The 16,401-nt window shown below is 38.3% G+C and overlaps 1 protein-coding gene across 1 annotated transcript in view; it reads right to left on the reverse strand.

The window, feature by feature from the left end:
- Window positions 1–1,165: 1,165 nt before the first annotated feature.
- Window positions 1,166–16,401, reverse strand: part of GABRB3 (gamma-aminobutyric acid type A receptor subunit beta3) — a 115,772-nt gene continuing 100,536 nt past the window's right edge. The window contains exon 9 of the mRNA XM_054654465.2: window positions 1,166–5,103. Coding sequence (XP_054510440.1) covers window positions 4,753–5,103 — 351 coding nt within the window. The 3' untranslated portion in view covers window positions 1,166–4,752. The remainder of the gene's footprint in view (window positions 5,104–16,401) is intronic.

The raw sequence follows: 16,401 nt of genomic DNA on the forward strand, positions 1-16,401 counted from the left end.
CTGACCCTGTATTTGGAGGAGTTTGAGGGAACTTATGGGAGATTTCTTTGTCCAAAAGCAACTCAGCCTTGAGACGTCCACTGGTTTAGTTGTTTTCAGCTACTGATGTACCTCTCTTAGCAGGTGGCACTTGCTGTTGTGACCATTGTGACTATAAAACAAACCTCTGTGGAAATAGGCTTGATACTAACAGGACCATAACTATTTGGAGAAAAGAACCCATCATTTCTACTAGAACCTGAAGTCCTTTGATATAATGAGTAGTACTTGAGCAATAAATAGCATTTATCCATTCATCATCTCCAATATACACAAAGAAATGCATCTCTTAGCAAACATTCCCAATCACAAAACTAAGCTTGCCACAGGGTTAATCTCTCCCATTCTACAATGCAGGCTGGACTAGAAAAAATAGATCATAGATGTTACAACCTGGGAAGCATTGCTAAAAGTGAGCAGAAATGTGCTGAAATAAGAGGGAGCCTTTCTGTTTATTTAAAAGGCCATTACAACTATGGTGCTGAATATTTTTATCTACTTTTAAAATTGTGACACGTATCATTAGCTACTATGAGATTTAAGCAAGCATATGACAGTTTGTTCCTGCTTTCCAAATTTTCAAGGTATTTTTTGGTTTTGGGGGAAGGGGTTGTAGCACTAATATCAAGGTGTCTTTTAAAATCCCCTTTCACAAAACTCTCTGTATCCTGACTCCTCTAAAATAACTTATTTAGCAATAAAAAGTTTAATGAACACAGTTCTTGATTACTGAAACATATAAATAAACATGGCCTTGTTTTGATATTAAAAACCTCTTTTGTGTCCTGGGTAGAAGCAGGCTTTTTCATACAAAGCACAGAACAAACTTTTTGCTCTCAACTGGCAATACCACAGCTTGAAGACAGATTGGTTTGCTATTAAGAATCTTGCTAAGTCAGTGGATGTAGTTTTTCCTTCTTCCTTTATCTACTATATAAAGCAATAGGAAATATCGTTCAATGCTCCAGAGTCTCATCTTCTATTTGTATGTTGTTTAGAAAACGCTTCCATATTTGGTCTTTTTCTATAAAATGTGTAAGACTAATCATTACATACTATTTAAGATTAAATTTGGCTAAACAGTCATCACACTCCCTCCATTCCCAGAAAAAAAACCCCAATCAAATAATTTTTAAATCCTTTTTAATAAATTAATATTCATTCATCAATATTTTCATAAAGCATCTCTTCATCATTCCATTTTACTATTCTTTTTTTTCACTGCAGAAGAATACCAAAAATACATAGCTGTGCCTTAAGCAAAAAGAACTGGGTTTTAGTTTATCTTTACAATGGGATGAAATCAACTTGGAGTTAAACCACCACAATATTCCTACTGTTTATTGACCCTTTGGGCTATAACAGAAGATAGTTCCAGTTTTCCTTTTTTAAAATGCCTTTTACAAACAAATTATGTGTAAATGTTATTTATAGTAGTGTTGAGTTACAAAGGAGTTAATTAGCTATGAAATACAATACTCTGGTGTGATTTAATTGAAATTGCTGTTTTTAGTCTTAAAGCAATCTATGGTTAAAATAATATACTGCAGCTAGTGCACAGGGTCAAGAGCCAGAAAATGGGAGGTCAAGGCAAACACTGCTCTTAACACATGGTTGTATGTGTGTTTTTGTGTGTAAGAAGTCTTGCTGGGACTGTAGGAACAGAATTGGCAAAAAAAGGCACAAAAAATGTGTGTGTAAGATGATGAAGTACTAACCTTAAGCAAGTTTTCCTGGCTTTTTTCAAGTCAAACCAAGACTTGGATCTGTTCAAGGTTAAAGCTGTTTGTGACTAAACCAATGAATGTGAAGTCTTTTGAAAAAGCTGAAATGTGCAACTGCCTATTTTTGCAAGGACAGGCAAGATGGGGAGCACACTTCCCTGAAGGGGGCTGCAGTAACGTGCTGCCCTCCAGTAGTGCAAAGGGTAAGAGAGGGGGAGAGTCTTCAGAGACTCAGCCTCTTGCACATGCAGGGCCCTGAAAAATCCACACTGCCTCTTTGCTCTGTACAGAGAGTCATTTTCTGCCTTCTTGGAAATTCCGGTTGAAGCCACTGAAGAGTTGATTTCAGTGGGATTTGGAATACACATTTCTAGCACAACTAAAAAGTCACTTCTTATTGAAGGTTTCTGCCTGGCCATGTGATTCCTAGGAGGTGGGGCTTGAACAAAAGGGAGTGCTGTGGTTCAATCATGAGGGCAGGACCATTCTCAAATCCGACTTCTTAGGGTAGTTCTTTTAGGGCACTTACAAGAAGACTTGCTTGGGGATAATTTCAGTAGGGAAATTTTTCTAAAGCAAAGCCTACCATTTATGATTTTTATTAAAATCAGATAGTTTTATTTAAACATATTTTGCTATTAAGATAAAAACTTAGAAGAGATTTTCAACAATTCTATATAATATGTATTTTGGGAGGGTGCTAATTGTTAGTCACTTTGATTATAAAGGTGACAATGTACTCTATAATCCCTTCACAGTCTGGAGAGATATTCGAGAGCTCACAATTGCGCTTTACCAATGGGACTTAATACTGAGGAGCTTTTAAACACCAAGTTTTTCTGCTCCAGCTATACGGGTTCCTTTGAGGCTCTTCATGCTGTGTAGTTGTCTGCAGACACAGTGCTTAAAAACTGCAGCTTCAGCCACTTTGCACCCTTGCCAAGGCTGCAGCGGGACTGCGGCGCGGATCCTGCCCACGGCAGCAGCCGGGGCTCCGGTGAACGCTCCCGGCTGGGGATCGCACTGCAGCGACGCCGCAAGGCAACCGTGCCAGCCCACCCATGCTCAGGGAGCAGCCTTGGGGATGGAACCGAAACACCTTTGCACACCAGGCTCATCTACGGTGAAATTTTGGTCCAGAGCAGTTTTGCAGTTCAGCTGCAAATAGGGGTGGGAACAGTAATGGGCCGTGTATCGCTGCTCTACTCACAGGTAAATCAAGTCCTAGCGAGAACAGGGGGCGGCTGTTACTGAGCCAGGGTGGCCTTTTCACTTCCATTCATAGTTGGTGGTTTTTCTAGATGCATATCCACACTTATTTTTGCCCATAGAACTCTCCAGCTAGCATTCAAAGCTCTCTGTCAAAAAATCCCATTGATATCCACAGGAATTTAGCATGCAGAGAACTGTCAGGGCTAAGCCTGAATTCTATTTATTTTAGATCTATTTAAGCTACTGTATTTGTTGTTATTTGAGAATGTACATGATAGAAACACTGTTTACAAAAAATATATCTTCTTTTCTTTAGAAAGATTTAGTTCTGCTAAATAACAAATTAGGTTTACAGATCTGAAATTGGCATACCTCGATGACTACAATTTACTAGACTGAAAAAAGTTGGAATCCCAGTGAGGGAACAAACTGGGATCAAAACTAAAATGGTCACATTTGCATGAAGGGTATGTTAGAACACAGTTAATGCTGAAACAAAACATACTCTTGTGATCTGTGATGGCAGCACACTACCTTGGTAAGTGTAGGCGTATACTTTCAGTATATAAATAAAATATGAAAATGCTCCATTACTGAATCAAAGTATCAGAAGTGCTCTATTTGCTCAACTCTAGAGAATAAAAAGTTATAACATCACAGAAACAAAAATATGACATAACATGCGGTCACGATAGCAAGCACAGGAAAGAAAAATATTGAGAAAATATACTTATATGCATATTATGCAAATATATTTTACATTAACATACAATGTTATAAGAATGTTAAATAATATGAATGCATGTTTAAAAAAGGCTACAGCTAGGTGATTTCATGTTGAAGTAACAAATAACCTGAGACATCTTCTATGCTTTCACTGGAATAACAATCTTTAAATCTACAGCAGATGTAGAGCACATTGACAGTAGTTGAATTCTCAGCTAAATTATACTAGAAATGTGCTGTTCTTTTTCAAAATGACATGGCAGCTGGAATCAGTCCAAGGGAAGGAAAATGTGCTGTACATTTACAGTACTTACAAAAGATTCATGTCACTGTTGATGGACACTTAAAATGTTTGTTTGAAATATTATAAACCTGTATATGTCTCCAAAGACCTACAACACTCCCATGATCACCTCACTTACTGCAGAAGAGAAAGCAAGAGATCATTAAAAACTATGTCCATCCTGGACTGGGAAAATATGACATATATAAACCCAAAAAATTTTATCAAAGAAAAATAAATTTGGCTTGATGAAATGGTAGTTGATGGATCTGCAATATAAATACTTACTTTAAACTTACCAGTGTAACTTTACTGCTTTATGATTCGTGTGTATGGCAGCATTTACAAAGGATGTTACTAAACACTGACTTTATACATGATTACAGCTGTTCAAAAATTTCTATGACAATCAAAGTTTTGTAGTGATAATTTACAACACTTACTTTCTCAAGGCTTGCTTCTTTGATGACACCTGCCTTTCAATTTAAAAAGTTCCTGTGAAGTGCATTCTATGTTAAAGTGTCCATAACCTCAGAATGTATGTGTTCATGTGTGTGTGCATACATTTTTGCTTTGCAGTATGTGCTTTAAAGTACACACGGTTCTTTGCTACATGTATTCACACATACATGAGTATGGTCTACATAGTAAAAGTTCATATATATATTTTTTTTATATATAAATATATATATAAATATATATATAAACTCTGCAGGCAAGTAGTACTTCACTTGTTATAGTTGAAGTCCTTTAAAAAAACTAAGTCACTCAGTTAACATAGTATAGCCAGTAAATTAAATTGAAAAGAGAAAATGTGAATGGAAACACCATTCTTGACCATCTGTCGATGGCATTCACATCTGTTAGATCGGGGATTTTTATTTTCAGTTGCGAAGACCTTCTTCGTAAATGGCCCCTCTTGCTATGGGAGCCTGTTCTTTCTGATGGACGCCTTCCAAAGCTTTCACGATGTGAGCTTTGCTTTCTGTACTGGATTCCTGAGTTGTCAAAGGATATGGTTGAATTTCGGGCTTCTGTAACGCTGGTGGTGACCTCGTTGCTTGCCACCTCGTTGTGAATTTCAAGCGATGTCAGCAGAATGTTTCCATGGGTGTCCACCTAGGGGGAAAAAATAGAAACATAAAGTCTTTCAAAAGACTTGACATCGATGAGCAGAATGTGGGTGTATGTAAATATCCAAACCCATACATATCTAGAAAAATAATGTAATTATTTTTAAGCATGTGATAATCTTAAAAAAGAAATGGGACTATTCAGCTGCCTAAAATTAGGCAAGTACTTGAATACTTACAAACAGGGTTATCATCATACTACCAAACATCCAGTACAAAACCATACTTAGCAAACTCCACTGTTTTCTTCTCCCTCTGAACCAGCCACATTTTAAAGGATGGTGCAGTTCAGTGAAACCTCTGCATTGCTGGCAATAGAGTGAGAGAATGAGGGATGGATCCTCTCTCTGCTACAGTAGGAAATTAAATTAAACTGGCTAGATTCTTTTTTTCCTAACTGTGATCTAAAATAAGATTTTAAAAAGTGCCTGTGAAGTTTGCTAAAATCACAAGAACAGTTCAGATGTGCTGAACTCTGTATTTTACAATCACGGAGCTTATTTACAACTTATCTCCTGAAGTTTTCCTTCCAAAGTCATTTGCAGTTTTCCAATCATGGCAGTTTTTAACTGCAGGGATTTTCTGCCTGCGTGATTGATCTTAAAAACCAATGAACTTAAGGCATATTAAAAAAGTGAATGAATTGAGGAAGTAGGAGGGACTCTTCCCTTTCACCACCCTATTCCAGAGGCAGTGACCAGCGTTTAGCACAAAGTATATTTATCATGCTAACAAAGTCAAAGTCTTGGTGAGAGAAACTTGACAGTGATTTCTATGTAGATATCTTGGTTTAGTATTAATAATACTTTGCTTAATTTAATAGCAACTACAACTACAGCAAGGTCAATGTTTATGTTAGCAGTAACCCATACCCAGTCAAGGACTAGGCATCAGCCTGATAGACAAAAAACTAGATCCCTGGTCAGGCATATCACAGAGAGCTCCACACAAAAATCAAAATAACCCCATATAAATTTCCAAGTACAGAGCAGTGTGATGCCATTTTGAGTAATAAAGAAAAGGTCCTGATCATTTAGCCTCTTAAAATCTGAGCCAGATTCTCCAGTCTCCTGAGTGGCAAAAGAGGAGCAGCACAGAGTTGCATATGGCTCCAGCAGTCCAGAAACCTTAAGAGTTTCCATGAGTGGCACTGAGGAGAAGTTCCAAGGAATGGTGTCTTAATCAGTATTTGATAGTTTCATTGGTGGGCAGCACAACCCCCATGCCCCAGGCCCTACAGGCTGAAGGATGAGCAGTCAATACAGGTAATGCAGGGATCAGCTCCATATTTTCTGCCAGTTTTGGGCAAGGAAAATGATGGCTGTAGGTAAAAAAAAATGCCATGTGCTGGGTATTTTCAGACCATTAACACACGTGTGACTCTGTTCAAGAGAATTTATTTCTCCATGTCAGAAATAGATAGTGAATCATGGAATAGAGGATAATTTCCAGTTTTACATATGCAATTTATTCATCCATAATTCATCGCACAATTAATACATTTTTCTAACCTGCCACATGATCTAGCTGTTTGAACTGTGTAGCAGTTGAACATTTCATTCTAGAAGCATCAGTTTAAAAGTGATTGTAAAAACAGGCTATTGTCACAGCCTTCTGAAGTTTGCACAGTCATCTCATACCATGTCCTTTGCAAGCTGTGTGATGGATTAAAAGTGTGCGCAGCTATGTGTCTGTCCATCTGCTTTTAACTTCTTTCATTCTTATTGAAATTTTGTGAAATTGATATTTCTTTCATCAATTATTGATGCTTCAGCTTATCTCTTCTCAGGGAAGACAATTATGATAGTACATCAGTAATGCTTTGCCAAGGTGCTTGCAAATGGAAAAAAAAGAATGTAAAATGTTACAAATGATATACAGGCAAGTAGGAAAAAAAATTTAAGGTATCTAACAAATCTTGCTGCTGTAGGCAATGGCACATTATGCTGATGAGTGCCTATAAATAAAAATAAACAACATGAACAAAAATAATGGCATGGAGAAGCCTCAGTGGTGATTAAGAAGAATTTATTTTCTCCATTGCAGAAACCCTTTGGGTACAAAAGTAAGATCTCAAGGTTTGTAAAAAGGAGTTCATGCTGTTGAGCAGTGTCTGTAACCAGGGAATAAACATAAGTGTAAAATACAGTCATGGATATCATCACTACTTATGGTGGTCTCTGAAAAAACTGATTTCAGTTTCTTCTGTTGCTTTTTTTTTTCCACTAAGAATACAAATTATGATCAGGGTATTTTTTGTGCAATGCATAAGATATCTCAACAACCTGTTTTTTCCTTGTGAAGCTTAAAACTAAATCTCTCATCTGGACCCCCATGGCATCAAATGTCATCTTTCCCATCTCCTCCCAGGCTTTGAGAAACATCCTTCAGCTTATAAAAATGTCATAGCAGAGATCATTTTGGTGGGCTTCACCCCTAGAGCCCTTGCAGATCTCTATTCCTTTTCCTTCTACCAACACAAACGTCAACTCCTCTTTCCCTCAGGACTTCATGATCTCTCCTGATTCTGTCTGCCACCTACATAGACAGAGACATCAGCCCATCCTGGGTACTTTGTCCTTCTACACTGAACCTTGACTGGTGTGAACTGTCAGTTGAAAGCCTGTATTATGGAGGGTACACCTATGCATTCAGGCTTCTCCTCATCAAGGAATTAATTTTATTCCTAAAAGGAAATAATAGGAATAAAATTAATTCCTTGATCAGGAGAAGCCTGAATGCACCTTCTTCACCTTCTTCCACAGCCTTCTTCACCTTATCTGCCAACTTCACATGCCACCTTAACATGGCTCCTGCCTTTGATGTGGCAACGTTTCACTGTCACTGCATCTAGATTCATCTGTATCAAACCAGTGAGGTGGTCAAGAAAGTTGCAATTTTTGTGTAAATTCTTTTTCTAAAGATACCAGTATGTCCTATGAAGCTGCATAATAGTATACATTTTTCTCAAAATGTCAAATGAAACCTATTTGGAAACATACTTTAGAAATCCATCTCTTTGCTAATGGAGTAACAGGCTTGCATGTCAAATAAGAGGAAGGAGCAGATGGAGAGAAAAAGGGGTCTGCAGAAGCTAAATCAGCCTCTGGTCCACAGATACGCTTGAGATTTATTCTCTCAAATTGATTCCTTCAGAGGTTTTGAATAAACCACCTAAGCTGTTGACAACATTAGAGCTAATACTTTGTGACAATCTTAAGGTGATGTCCTAAAGTATGAATACTTAATGCATGCAGCATGTTAGAAAGTATTTGCACATAAGCATGACTTTGGAATCATTTAAGCAATGATTTAAATTACTTTGACAAAGGTACACAAGCTCTCTCAACAAATAAAGAAGCTAACCAATAATGGCAGGGTAACCTGTGCAAGTTGCCTCATGCTTGCCTGAATATACAGGGAAGGCAAAATCCTTCATGAGTGAACACGAGTGTTGCTCAGTGGCTCCAGGGAAAATGTTACCCCAGGTATAGATTAAGAAAAGTAGCTCACTGGATTACAGGCAGTTACTGCTATGAATGACAAACAAGGCTAATGTCTTTGATAAAATTTAGTTTTACTCTGTATGAGCCTTAGAATACAATACCTTGCTCAAAAATGTCACTCTGTGCACTGGAAATTCTCCCCAAAATGCTAATATCAGGCTTTACTCTCAAATGCTGTTATAAATCAGAGAGAACACTGTGGATTCGGCCAATTTCCCCTCAATTTTTACCATCCTTCTTTGACCAAAGTATTTCCCTTTTGTCACTTCTCTGCCAGCCCTGTGCTTCCATTCTATCTGCAGCCTTCTTTCTCCCACTTTGGCTCCACTGAAGCCATTCCTTCCTGCTTCTCCGCTATGGTCTCCATGTTTGATTCTCACATCTCCTCCCCAACACAAGCAAGGGTTGTGTTGGGGAGGAGTACCAAATCATTAATTAATTCTCTGCTGAATCAGCATGGATACAAATATGCAAAACCAGTGCTCTTATTTCAGAATAAATTTTTATCAAACTCCACCCCTCCCACCTCTGAGTAACTACATCTCCTGCACCAGGGTGAAGTGACTGAATCTCACATAAGTGCATTTTGAGAAGCAAATTCACCTTTGAAGGTTTACCATTTCTGAACTATGCATATTACAGAACAAGTGAAAAGTTCAAATACTCCAGCAGCCTAATGTCATTACCCAAAAATGACTGTGACTCACCTAACTGAAGCCAGAAGGAGGAGAATTAAGACAACGTTCACAAAGAACCTATTCCTTGCTCTTGGAGTAACACCATGTCACCAGTGGGCTCAACTTGGATTATATGTTCCAGGTCCAAAACTCCAGTGCCCTGTTACATCTGGGAAGTCCTAAATCTACTTCTTAATTCTGCCTAGCATCCAGGCTCATTTAGCTGTTAGCTATTCTAGTTTAAAAACAAAATATAATAGCTGCTATTAAATACCTTTCTCCAATATTTTTTAAAAACATCAACTTTAAAGCCAGTTTGAAAGCACCTTACTAGGGCCAGAAAACTACCATAAGCCTTGATTTATTTTTAGGTAGAGTCTGAATTGTTTCAAGTTCATTTAGTTTTCTGTTTAATATTCCATAAATTTTAAAGAGTATGTTACAATGAAATCTCTTTTTCCTCGTAAGTCTTTCAGAGGAAGCATTTTGCTCAAAAATAGGAAGCATTTTGTTCAAACCCCATAGGTATGTTTACTTTTTCATCAATCCCAAATTTTCAAATACCATGTAAACACTTCCCATCATGTGAAGCAATATAAATGCAAATAGGGGGTTTAAATAACATAATGAAAAGCTCTGTCTCTTTAGTTAGTCTTGCATTATTTTACATCAAAATTAGTATTTAAGTACATACAGAATCACAGAATATTCTGAGTTGGAAGAGACCCACAAGGATCATCTGGTCTGACTCCTGACCCTGCAAAGAACCGTCCCCAAGAGTCACACCATGTGCCTGAGAGTGTTGTCCAAACATTCCTTGAACTCTGTCAGGCTTGGTGCTGTGACCACTGCCCTGTAGAGCTGTTCCAGTGCCCAAACACCCTCTGGGAGAAGAACCTTTTTCTAATATCCAGCCTGAACCTGCTCTGACACAACTTCAGGCCGTTCCTTTGAGTCCTGTCACTGGTCACCACAGAGATCAGTGTCTGCCTTTTCTTATGTCTACCTTCTTTACTTATGCACAAATGGCTTTCCAAAATGTAGAAAAACATGCAATCAAGCTTAAAGTTTTATCTGTACTTAAAGCTAAATACATCGACCACATTATGCCTTGGATATTTAAAAATTTTAAACTGCAGGCAAAACAAAAACTACAGTGTTGAGTGTTCTCCCTGAGTCTAAAAATTGATACTTCTCTCACTGCCATTTAAATATGTTTATATTAATTAATAAGCATCAAAAAATGGAAGAGGTAATTATGTTATATTAGCTTAGTAGATGAACCCAGGATAACCAGCAGAACTGGGAAGATGGAAAGACCTTGAAAAACAGGGAAAGCATGAAGAAGCAAACTAATTAGGAACTTCCATATTATTTTCACTGTCTGTCAAGTAATAATGAAGTTTTACAATTAGCCTTGATATATTTCAATGGAGGAAGAAAATGAAACAAATGCATAGTCCTCCTTTGCCCTGTATTTCACATTGTCTGGATTATTACAGCCTCTAAGATGTCCTATGCACATCCTTCTATCCTTCTTACCATCTCAGGATTTGCACAATGCATACTTGTGCAAAATGGTTGTAAAATAAAACTTGTACATGTATGAGTCTCAGTGCACAGTGAATGTCCCCACCATGAGCTACAGGATGAGTGTTCTTCCCACAAGAACTGTGCTTATCACCCTTGACAGATATATGTCAAAATTTGGTACCTACTCATCACAGTGGTGATATAAAAATCTCCCACTGTTAAAAAAAGCACTGAAAAAAGTATCCAGGAAAGATGAAGATACACAGGAGAATACTGCCAGTTTTGCTATTCTCGTACTTTCCAATTTAAACTGAGCGATAATTCTTCCACAGAAGTCAAGATATTAATCTTCACAATAAAACCCCACTTATGAGAAGGGCTGCTACAATTAACAAAACTGCTAAGTAGATGTAAGTGGCCTGAGCCTCTATTCTCAGCAATGCCTGGTGGGAAGCAGCTGCCTTGGCCAACAGCGGGGGTTGGAGCCAGGAATCTCCAGAGCTAAAAATATATGTAGACACTGCCTGATGAGAAGGGCCTTTTTACAAAGGGTTATTGCATTATTCTTGTCAGAGGAAGCTCTTCCCACATGTCTGACAGCCATTGAGGGTTTGAAGCTTGAATGAGCTTGTGTGGTAATTACCCTCCTGATTGACACTCTGGGGCTGAACTTTTGGTCCCACCAAACTGAAAACATAAATTGCCACAGTTTGAACCAAAAAGCAATGTGTTCAGCAGGGGACTTTAGCACATATCACACAAGCTCAGAAGGTCCAGAAGGATTGGCCCAGAAGGAGCAATGCCCAAAACACATGCTCATCATCTGATTATACAAGTAGCCTCCACCACAAGAGTGAACCACAAGTGACAACAAGATTTCCTTAAAGCTCTCTCACGCTGATTTAGTCATAAATTAGGCTTTATCTGAGCCCTATTTAAAATTAACAACTTATGTAGCAAAACTGAAAGCTTTGAGAGATAAAAATGAAGCCTCAATCTGCCAACACAAACAGGATAAATGGAATTGATTCATAACAATGGCAATCAATTTTCAAAGGAAACATTTTCCTTTTCTTTTCTGACCGTTTTTCTACAATCAGAGGACTTTAATTCAAGCATCAATACCATGTCAGAAGAAATATTTAATGAAAAATAAAAATTAATTTCTTCCTTGATCCTAGAGCTTGCCTTCATATATGAAGCAGAGCATCAAGGCTTTCAAAAGAGAGTTTTCAATCCCAAACGAGTATGTGTATGAAAATTGGTTAAACACACAAAAAAAACCCCAGCATCCTGTGTTTGTCTCAGTAACTATGGTGTACTGCTATAGGCTGGAACAATTCAGTGAGGAATACTATTTACAGTGCATTATCTGAAATAAAATGTGATGCAAAAGCAGTCAAAAGAAGAGACAGCTAAGTGTGAAATTTCCTCTGTAGTCAGCTGCTGATCCACAGATGAGTCACTCAGAAAGGATCACTCAGGTTTCATCTCATCACCAGCTCTGAATCTGCTGAAACCTTTTCCAGAGATTCAATTTAGTCAGACGTGCTTCAGCCATAATGCCACCTTCAGCAGTGCTGCACAGGAAAATAGAGAGCAGAGTTTTTCTCTCCCCACTGCTTTTCTTTGTCACCTCTGCAACCTGAGGACACTGGCTGTGCCAATTCCATGCTGCAAGAGCTCTTCTTTCCCTTACACCTGGAGCTATTTGGCTCACTGGATTCAACACATGGACAGAGCTGGACAGCAAGCCATAATGGGAGCACTGAAGCCAAGAGACAGCTCAGCAGCAGCAGCTGGTGGAGCCCTCCTCAACACAGCAAGCCTGAGTGGTAGCATATCAGGAATAACTCAGAGAGAAGTACCCAAAGGCCTGGCACATCCAGAGCAGCAGCACCAAAATGGGGGTGGCTGTGCCAATTTTGGCTTTTCAAACCCATAACCTCTGACAATGCAAATGCTTTCATTATGAAGAAGATTTACTGAGCATGAAGTTACTGCTTTGCAAAGCAGTTATCAAATACAACACCAACATACCCACATCTGTGCATTTTGTTGTCTAGAACATTTTTTTTAATAAAAACCTCTGTTGCTCTACAGTCCAATAGGAAAAGCAAGAAAAGCCCTTTTGCTACTATAAGAGGAGTGTTTCTAACCAAGCCTGCTAGCTTGCACTCCAGATTTCAGTTCTCTGATGTGTAAAAAATAGACTACAATAGTAGTATCATGCTGGTTTTCATGGGCTAATACACTTCTGGGTGGAAATAACATGCAATTTTCTCACTGCCTTCTCTTGTTCCCTTTGCCTGAAAGACACTGTCTCAGCAGCACTTCCAGTCTTGGGAACCATAAAAGAAAAGCTTGAACTCAGGGCCTGAGCACCAGGCAATGTGTTGAGCTGCCCCTTCTCTGCTAGTGCTGCCTCCCAACACAAGGGATTTCCACCACACCACCAGCTCCTCCTGACTGTGGCTGGACCTGATACACCACTAAGCACTAAGTCACTACACCCACAAGTTAGAGCATCTGATGTGGACAATAAATTGAATAATGTTTATTTTTTTATTTGGCTCAGTTTAGTTTTTTGATTTGTTTGTTTTGTTTTCCTAGCGCCCTCAGCTAGTATTCTTAATCAGTGGCAGGGAGTTCATGCACATGGTTCATAAACAAGCAAATTCAATTACTAAAACAAAACAGCAACAGAGCAACCCAAAATAGTAGTCAGAAATAAACTAATAATAATGCCTTCTTCCAGTTTTATATTTGAACATTTTTCAATCTCCTTTCCAGCACAGCTTACATTTGACAGTCATGAAACAGTGGTGATAAGTGCAAAGTGGGCTGCCTGCTTTTGGCATTCTCCCTTTCTTTAAAAATGTCGCTCAGCCCCAAAACACATGAGATTGGAAAAATTTTCCAGAATTAGAAACCTTCTCTTTCTGAATGGAATTACACTTCATGGAAGACTGAAGCCTCAGCAAAACCACAAAACCAATAATGTCATTGAACTTGCACAAAGTAGTCTTCCTGTGTGTCTCTGAGCCTCCCTTACTGTGCAGTATTGGGGTACACTGTGTGAGCCTGTCCCGACTCTAAAGCAAGAAGCTCAACAGCCACCAAAGGAGAGACTGGAAGTTAATCACTCTTTACTATCCCTGAAGTGGTCAGAACCAAGGTTGCAGAGCTTTCAGGTACTGTCTTCCATAGAAAGTATGCTAAGAACTCTTGCTTGACTCTAGTCCTGCTGCATCCATGGATATCTGTATAGCATGGTAAATGGTGGACAGGATTCAGAAGATAAGACATTTTCCTGCTTCAAGGCTGTGGTATCTCAAAGCCATGGAAAACCTCGTCCAAAGTAGATCTGTTAGATGTATTTTCCCTGAGATGCACATCTTGAAATGCATGGGACCTCTTGCCTGTTCTGATCAGTTTCCTATGCTTCACATTTGCCAGCGTTTCTCAAATGAGAAATTTGACATCCTACATCCAATGAATCTTCTATCCATGTTTTTTTTTCAAAGGAAGATTTCTGATTAGCTCTACCTAATGTTTCTGTGTTTCAGTTGCATGCTGGCACTGCTTTTCTGAAGGCACTGAATCCAGAAACTGAAACAGAGCTCTGCTGAATTCCCCAGCTGAGGCCTGGAGACAAAATGTTTTCTACTCAGAAAGGGATCATACCATATGATTTAACCTGTGTTATTTGAACATCAAATACAGTAAATATGAGTATATATGATTCTACAATGCATACAGAGTTCCCTTTCACACCTGGGACTCCAAGGGACAAAGTAACACACTCTTCTTTAAACTCTGGTACGCTGAATTTGTATCCTTATTTGACAGAATCATAGAATCTCTTAGGCTAAGAAGTCCCCTAAGGTCACTGAGTTCATCTGTTAACCCAGAACCATGTTCACCAATGAAGCTTGTCCCCACATGCCACATCCACATGAATTTTGAACTCTTCCAGTGATGGTGATTCCAATGCCTGACTTTCTCTTCTGTGAATAAATGTTTCCTAATATAGAATCTAATCCTCCCCTAATGCAACTTGAGGCCACTTCCTCTCATTCTGTCACTTGCTACGTGGGAGAAGAGACCAGCCCCCACCGCGCCACAACCATGTCTCCAAGTGCCACATCTGAACATCTTTTAAATATCTCCAGGGATAGTGATTCAACCACTTCCCTGGGCAGCCTGTTCCAATGTTTGACAACCCTTGCTGTGAAGAAATTTTTCATTCATGCACAGTTGATATTAAACCAGCAGAAAAAGCAGAACAGTTCTTTATATTTGCTTGGGATGCTTCAGAAACAAAAGAAAAGGTTGTAAGTCAAAAGCCAGGGAAAAAAAAAAGATTGCTATATAGTATGAGCAGATTCAGGATATAAAAAAATGGCATGAACTGGGTATAAAAATATACATTTTCATTAGTTAAGGTACTTATGAATATTTTGAAAATTTAGATAAATTGATCTCGAGATAGAAGAATTGTCAGGCTTGGGGTAGTATTGGACCCATTAACAAGTCTTGTACTGAATTATGTAAATCATTTAAATGGATGAGATACACCAGATGGTTTCCAGCAGGAGAATTAAACCTTAGTGCATACATCTGCATTACCTGCTTGCAGTTAAAATCTTCTCCATGGCCTTCAATTCAGACACTCTTTTATTTCCCTATCTGTATTTTTTTATTATTAGGACTATTTATTTTTCCAGTAAAGGGAATTTCTTTGTCCTGATATCTTAGTTCTAAGTAGACCTGCCAACTGTGATGAGAATCTGGTTTCATAATACAGTGGAAAAAAATATGTTTACTGCTTCAGAATTGTTTCATATATAGAAGTGCTGATAATTAGGTGTAGCTCTGCATTACATTTACTATAGCAGACAAAATCATTAGGATAAACAAATATAGCCTGAAATTACTTTTATGATACTGGTTTTGATAAACAGGTAGGAGTTTTGTCACTGTGAATTCTTCTAATTTATAGCTTATAGAAAAAAAAACAACCCAGTTTACTCAATAGAACTGAAGGAAAAAGCCTCATTGGGAACATTTTAGTTAAAAAAAAAAAGAAAGATGTTCTATTTGTTCTATTCAAACTGACATGGCTTGTTAATGTCAGATACTGCTGAATACCTTGAATTTTTCTCCGAAAGATTAAAAAATGAGGTATTCACTGGATAAAGTAATACTCCAGGCAAGGAGTATATAGGCTGGAGGATAATCAGCATAGACCTTGCCAATACCATGTTCAAAAATCAATCTGAAAGTTTCTCTAGGACTTACACTTTCCTGCTGGTTTTTAACAGCAGCAGATGACAATGCCACACACAGCATTGAACTATGCTGGCCAGTTAATTAGCATGGCAGAACTAATCCTTCTTTATCTGTTCTCTCCCATGGTAAATGCATCTCCTCTAAGTGAAGTGAGGAAAGGTGTGCTCAGATCCTGGATTATATTACACAGGAAATGTACATATGTACTTAAAATCACAGTTAGATTATATTTGATTTAGACAAATAAATGTCTTTGTAGATCTGAGCCTTTAT

The sequence above is a fragment of the Agelaius phoeniceus genome, chromosome 2 (assembly GCF_051311805.1).
Source record: "Agelaius phoeniceus isolate bAgePho1 chromosome 2, bAgePho1.hap1, whole genome shotgun sequence".
Taxonomy (NCBI): Eukaryota; Metazoa; Chordata; class Aves; order Passeriformes; family Icteridae; genus Agelaius; species Agelaius phoeniceus.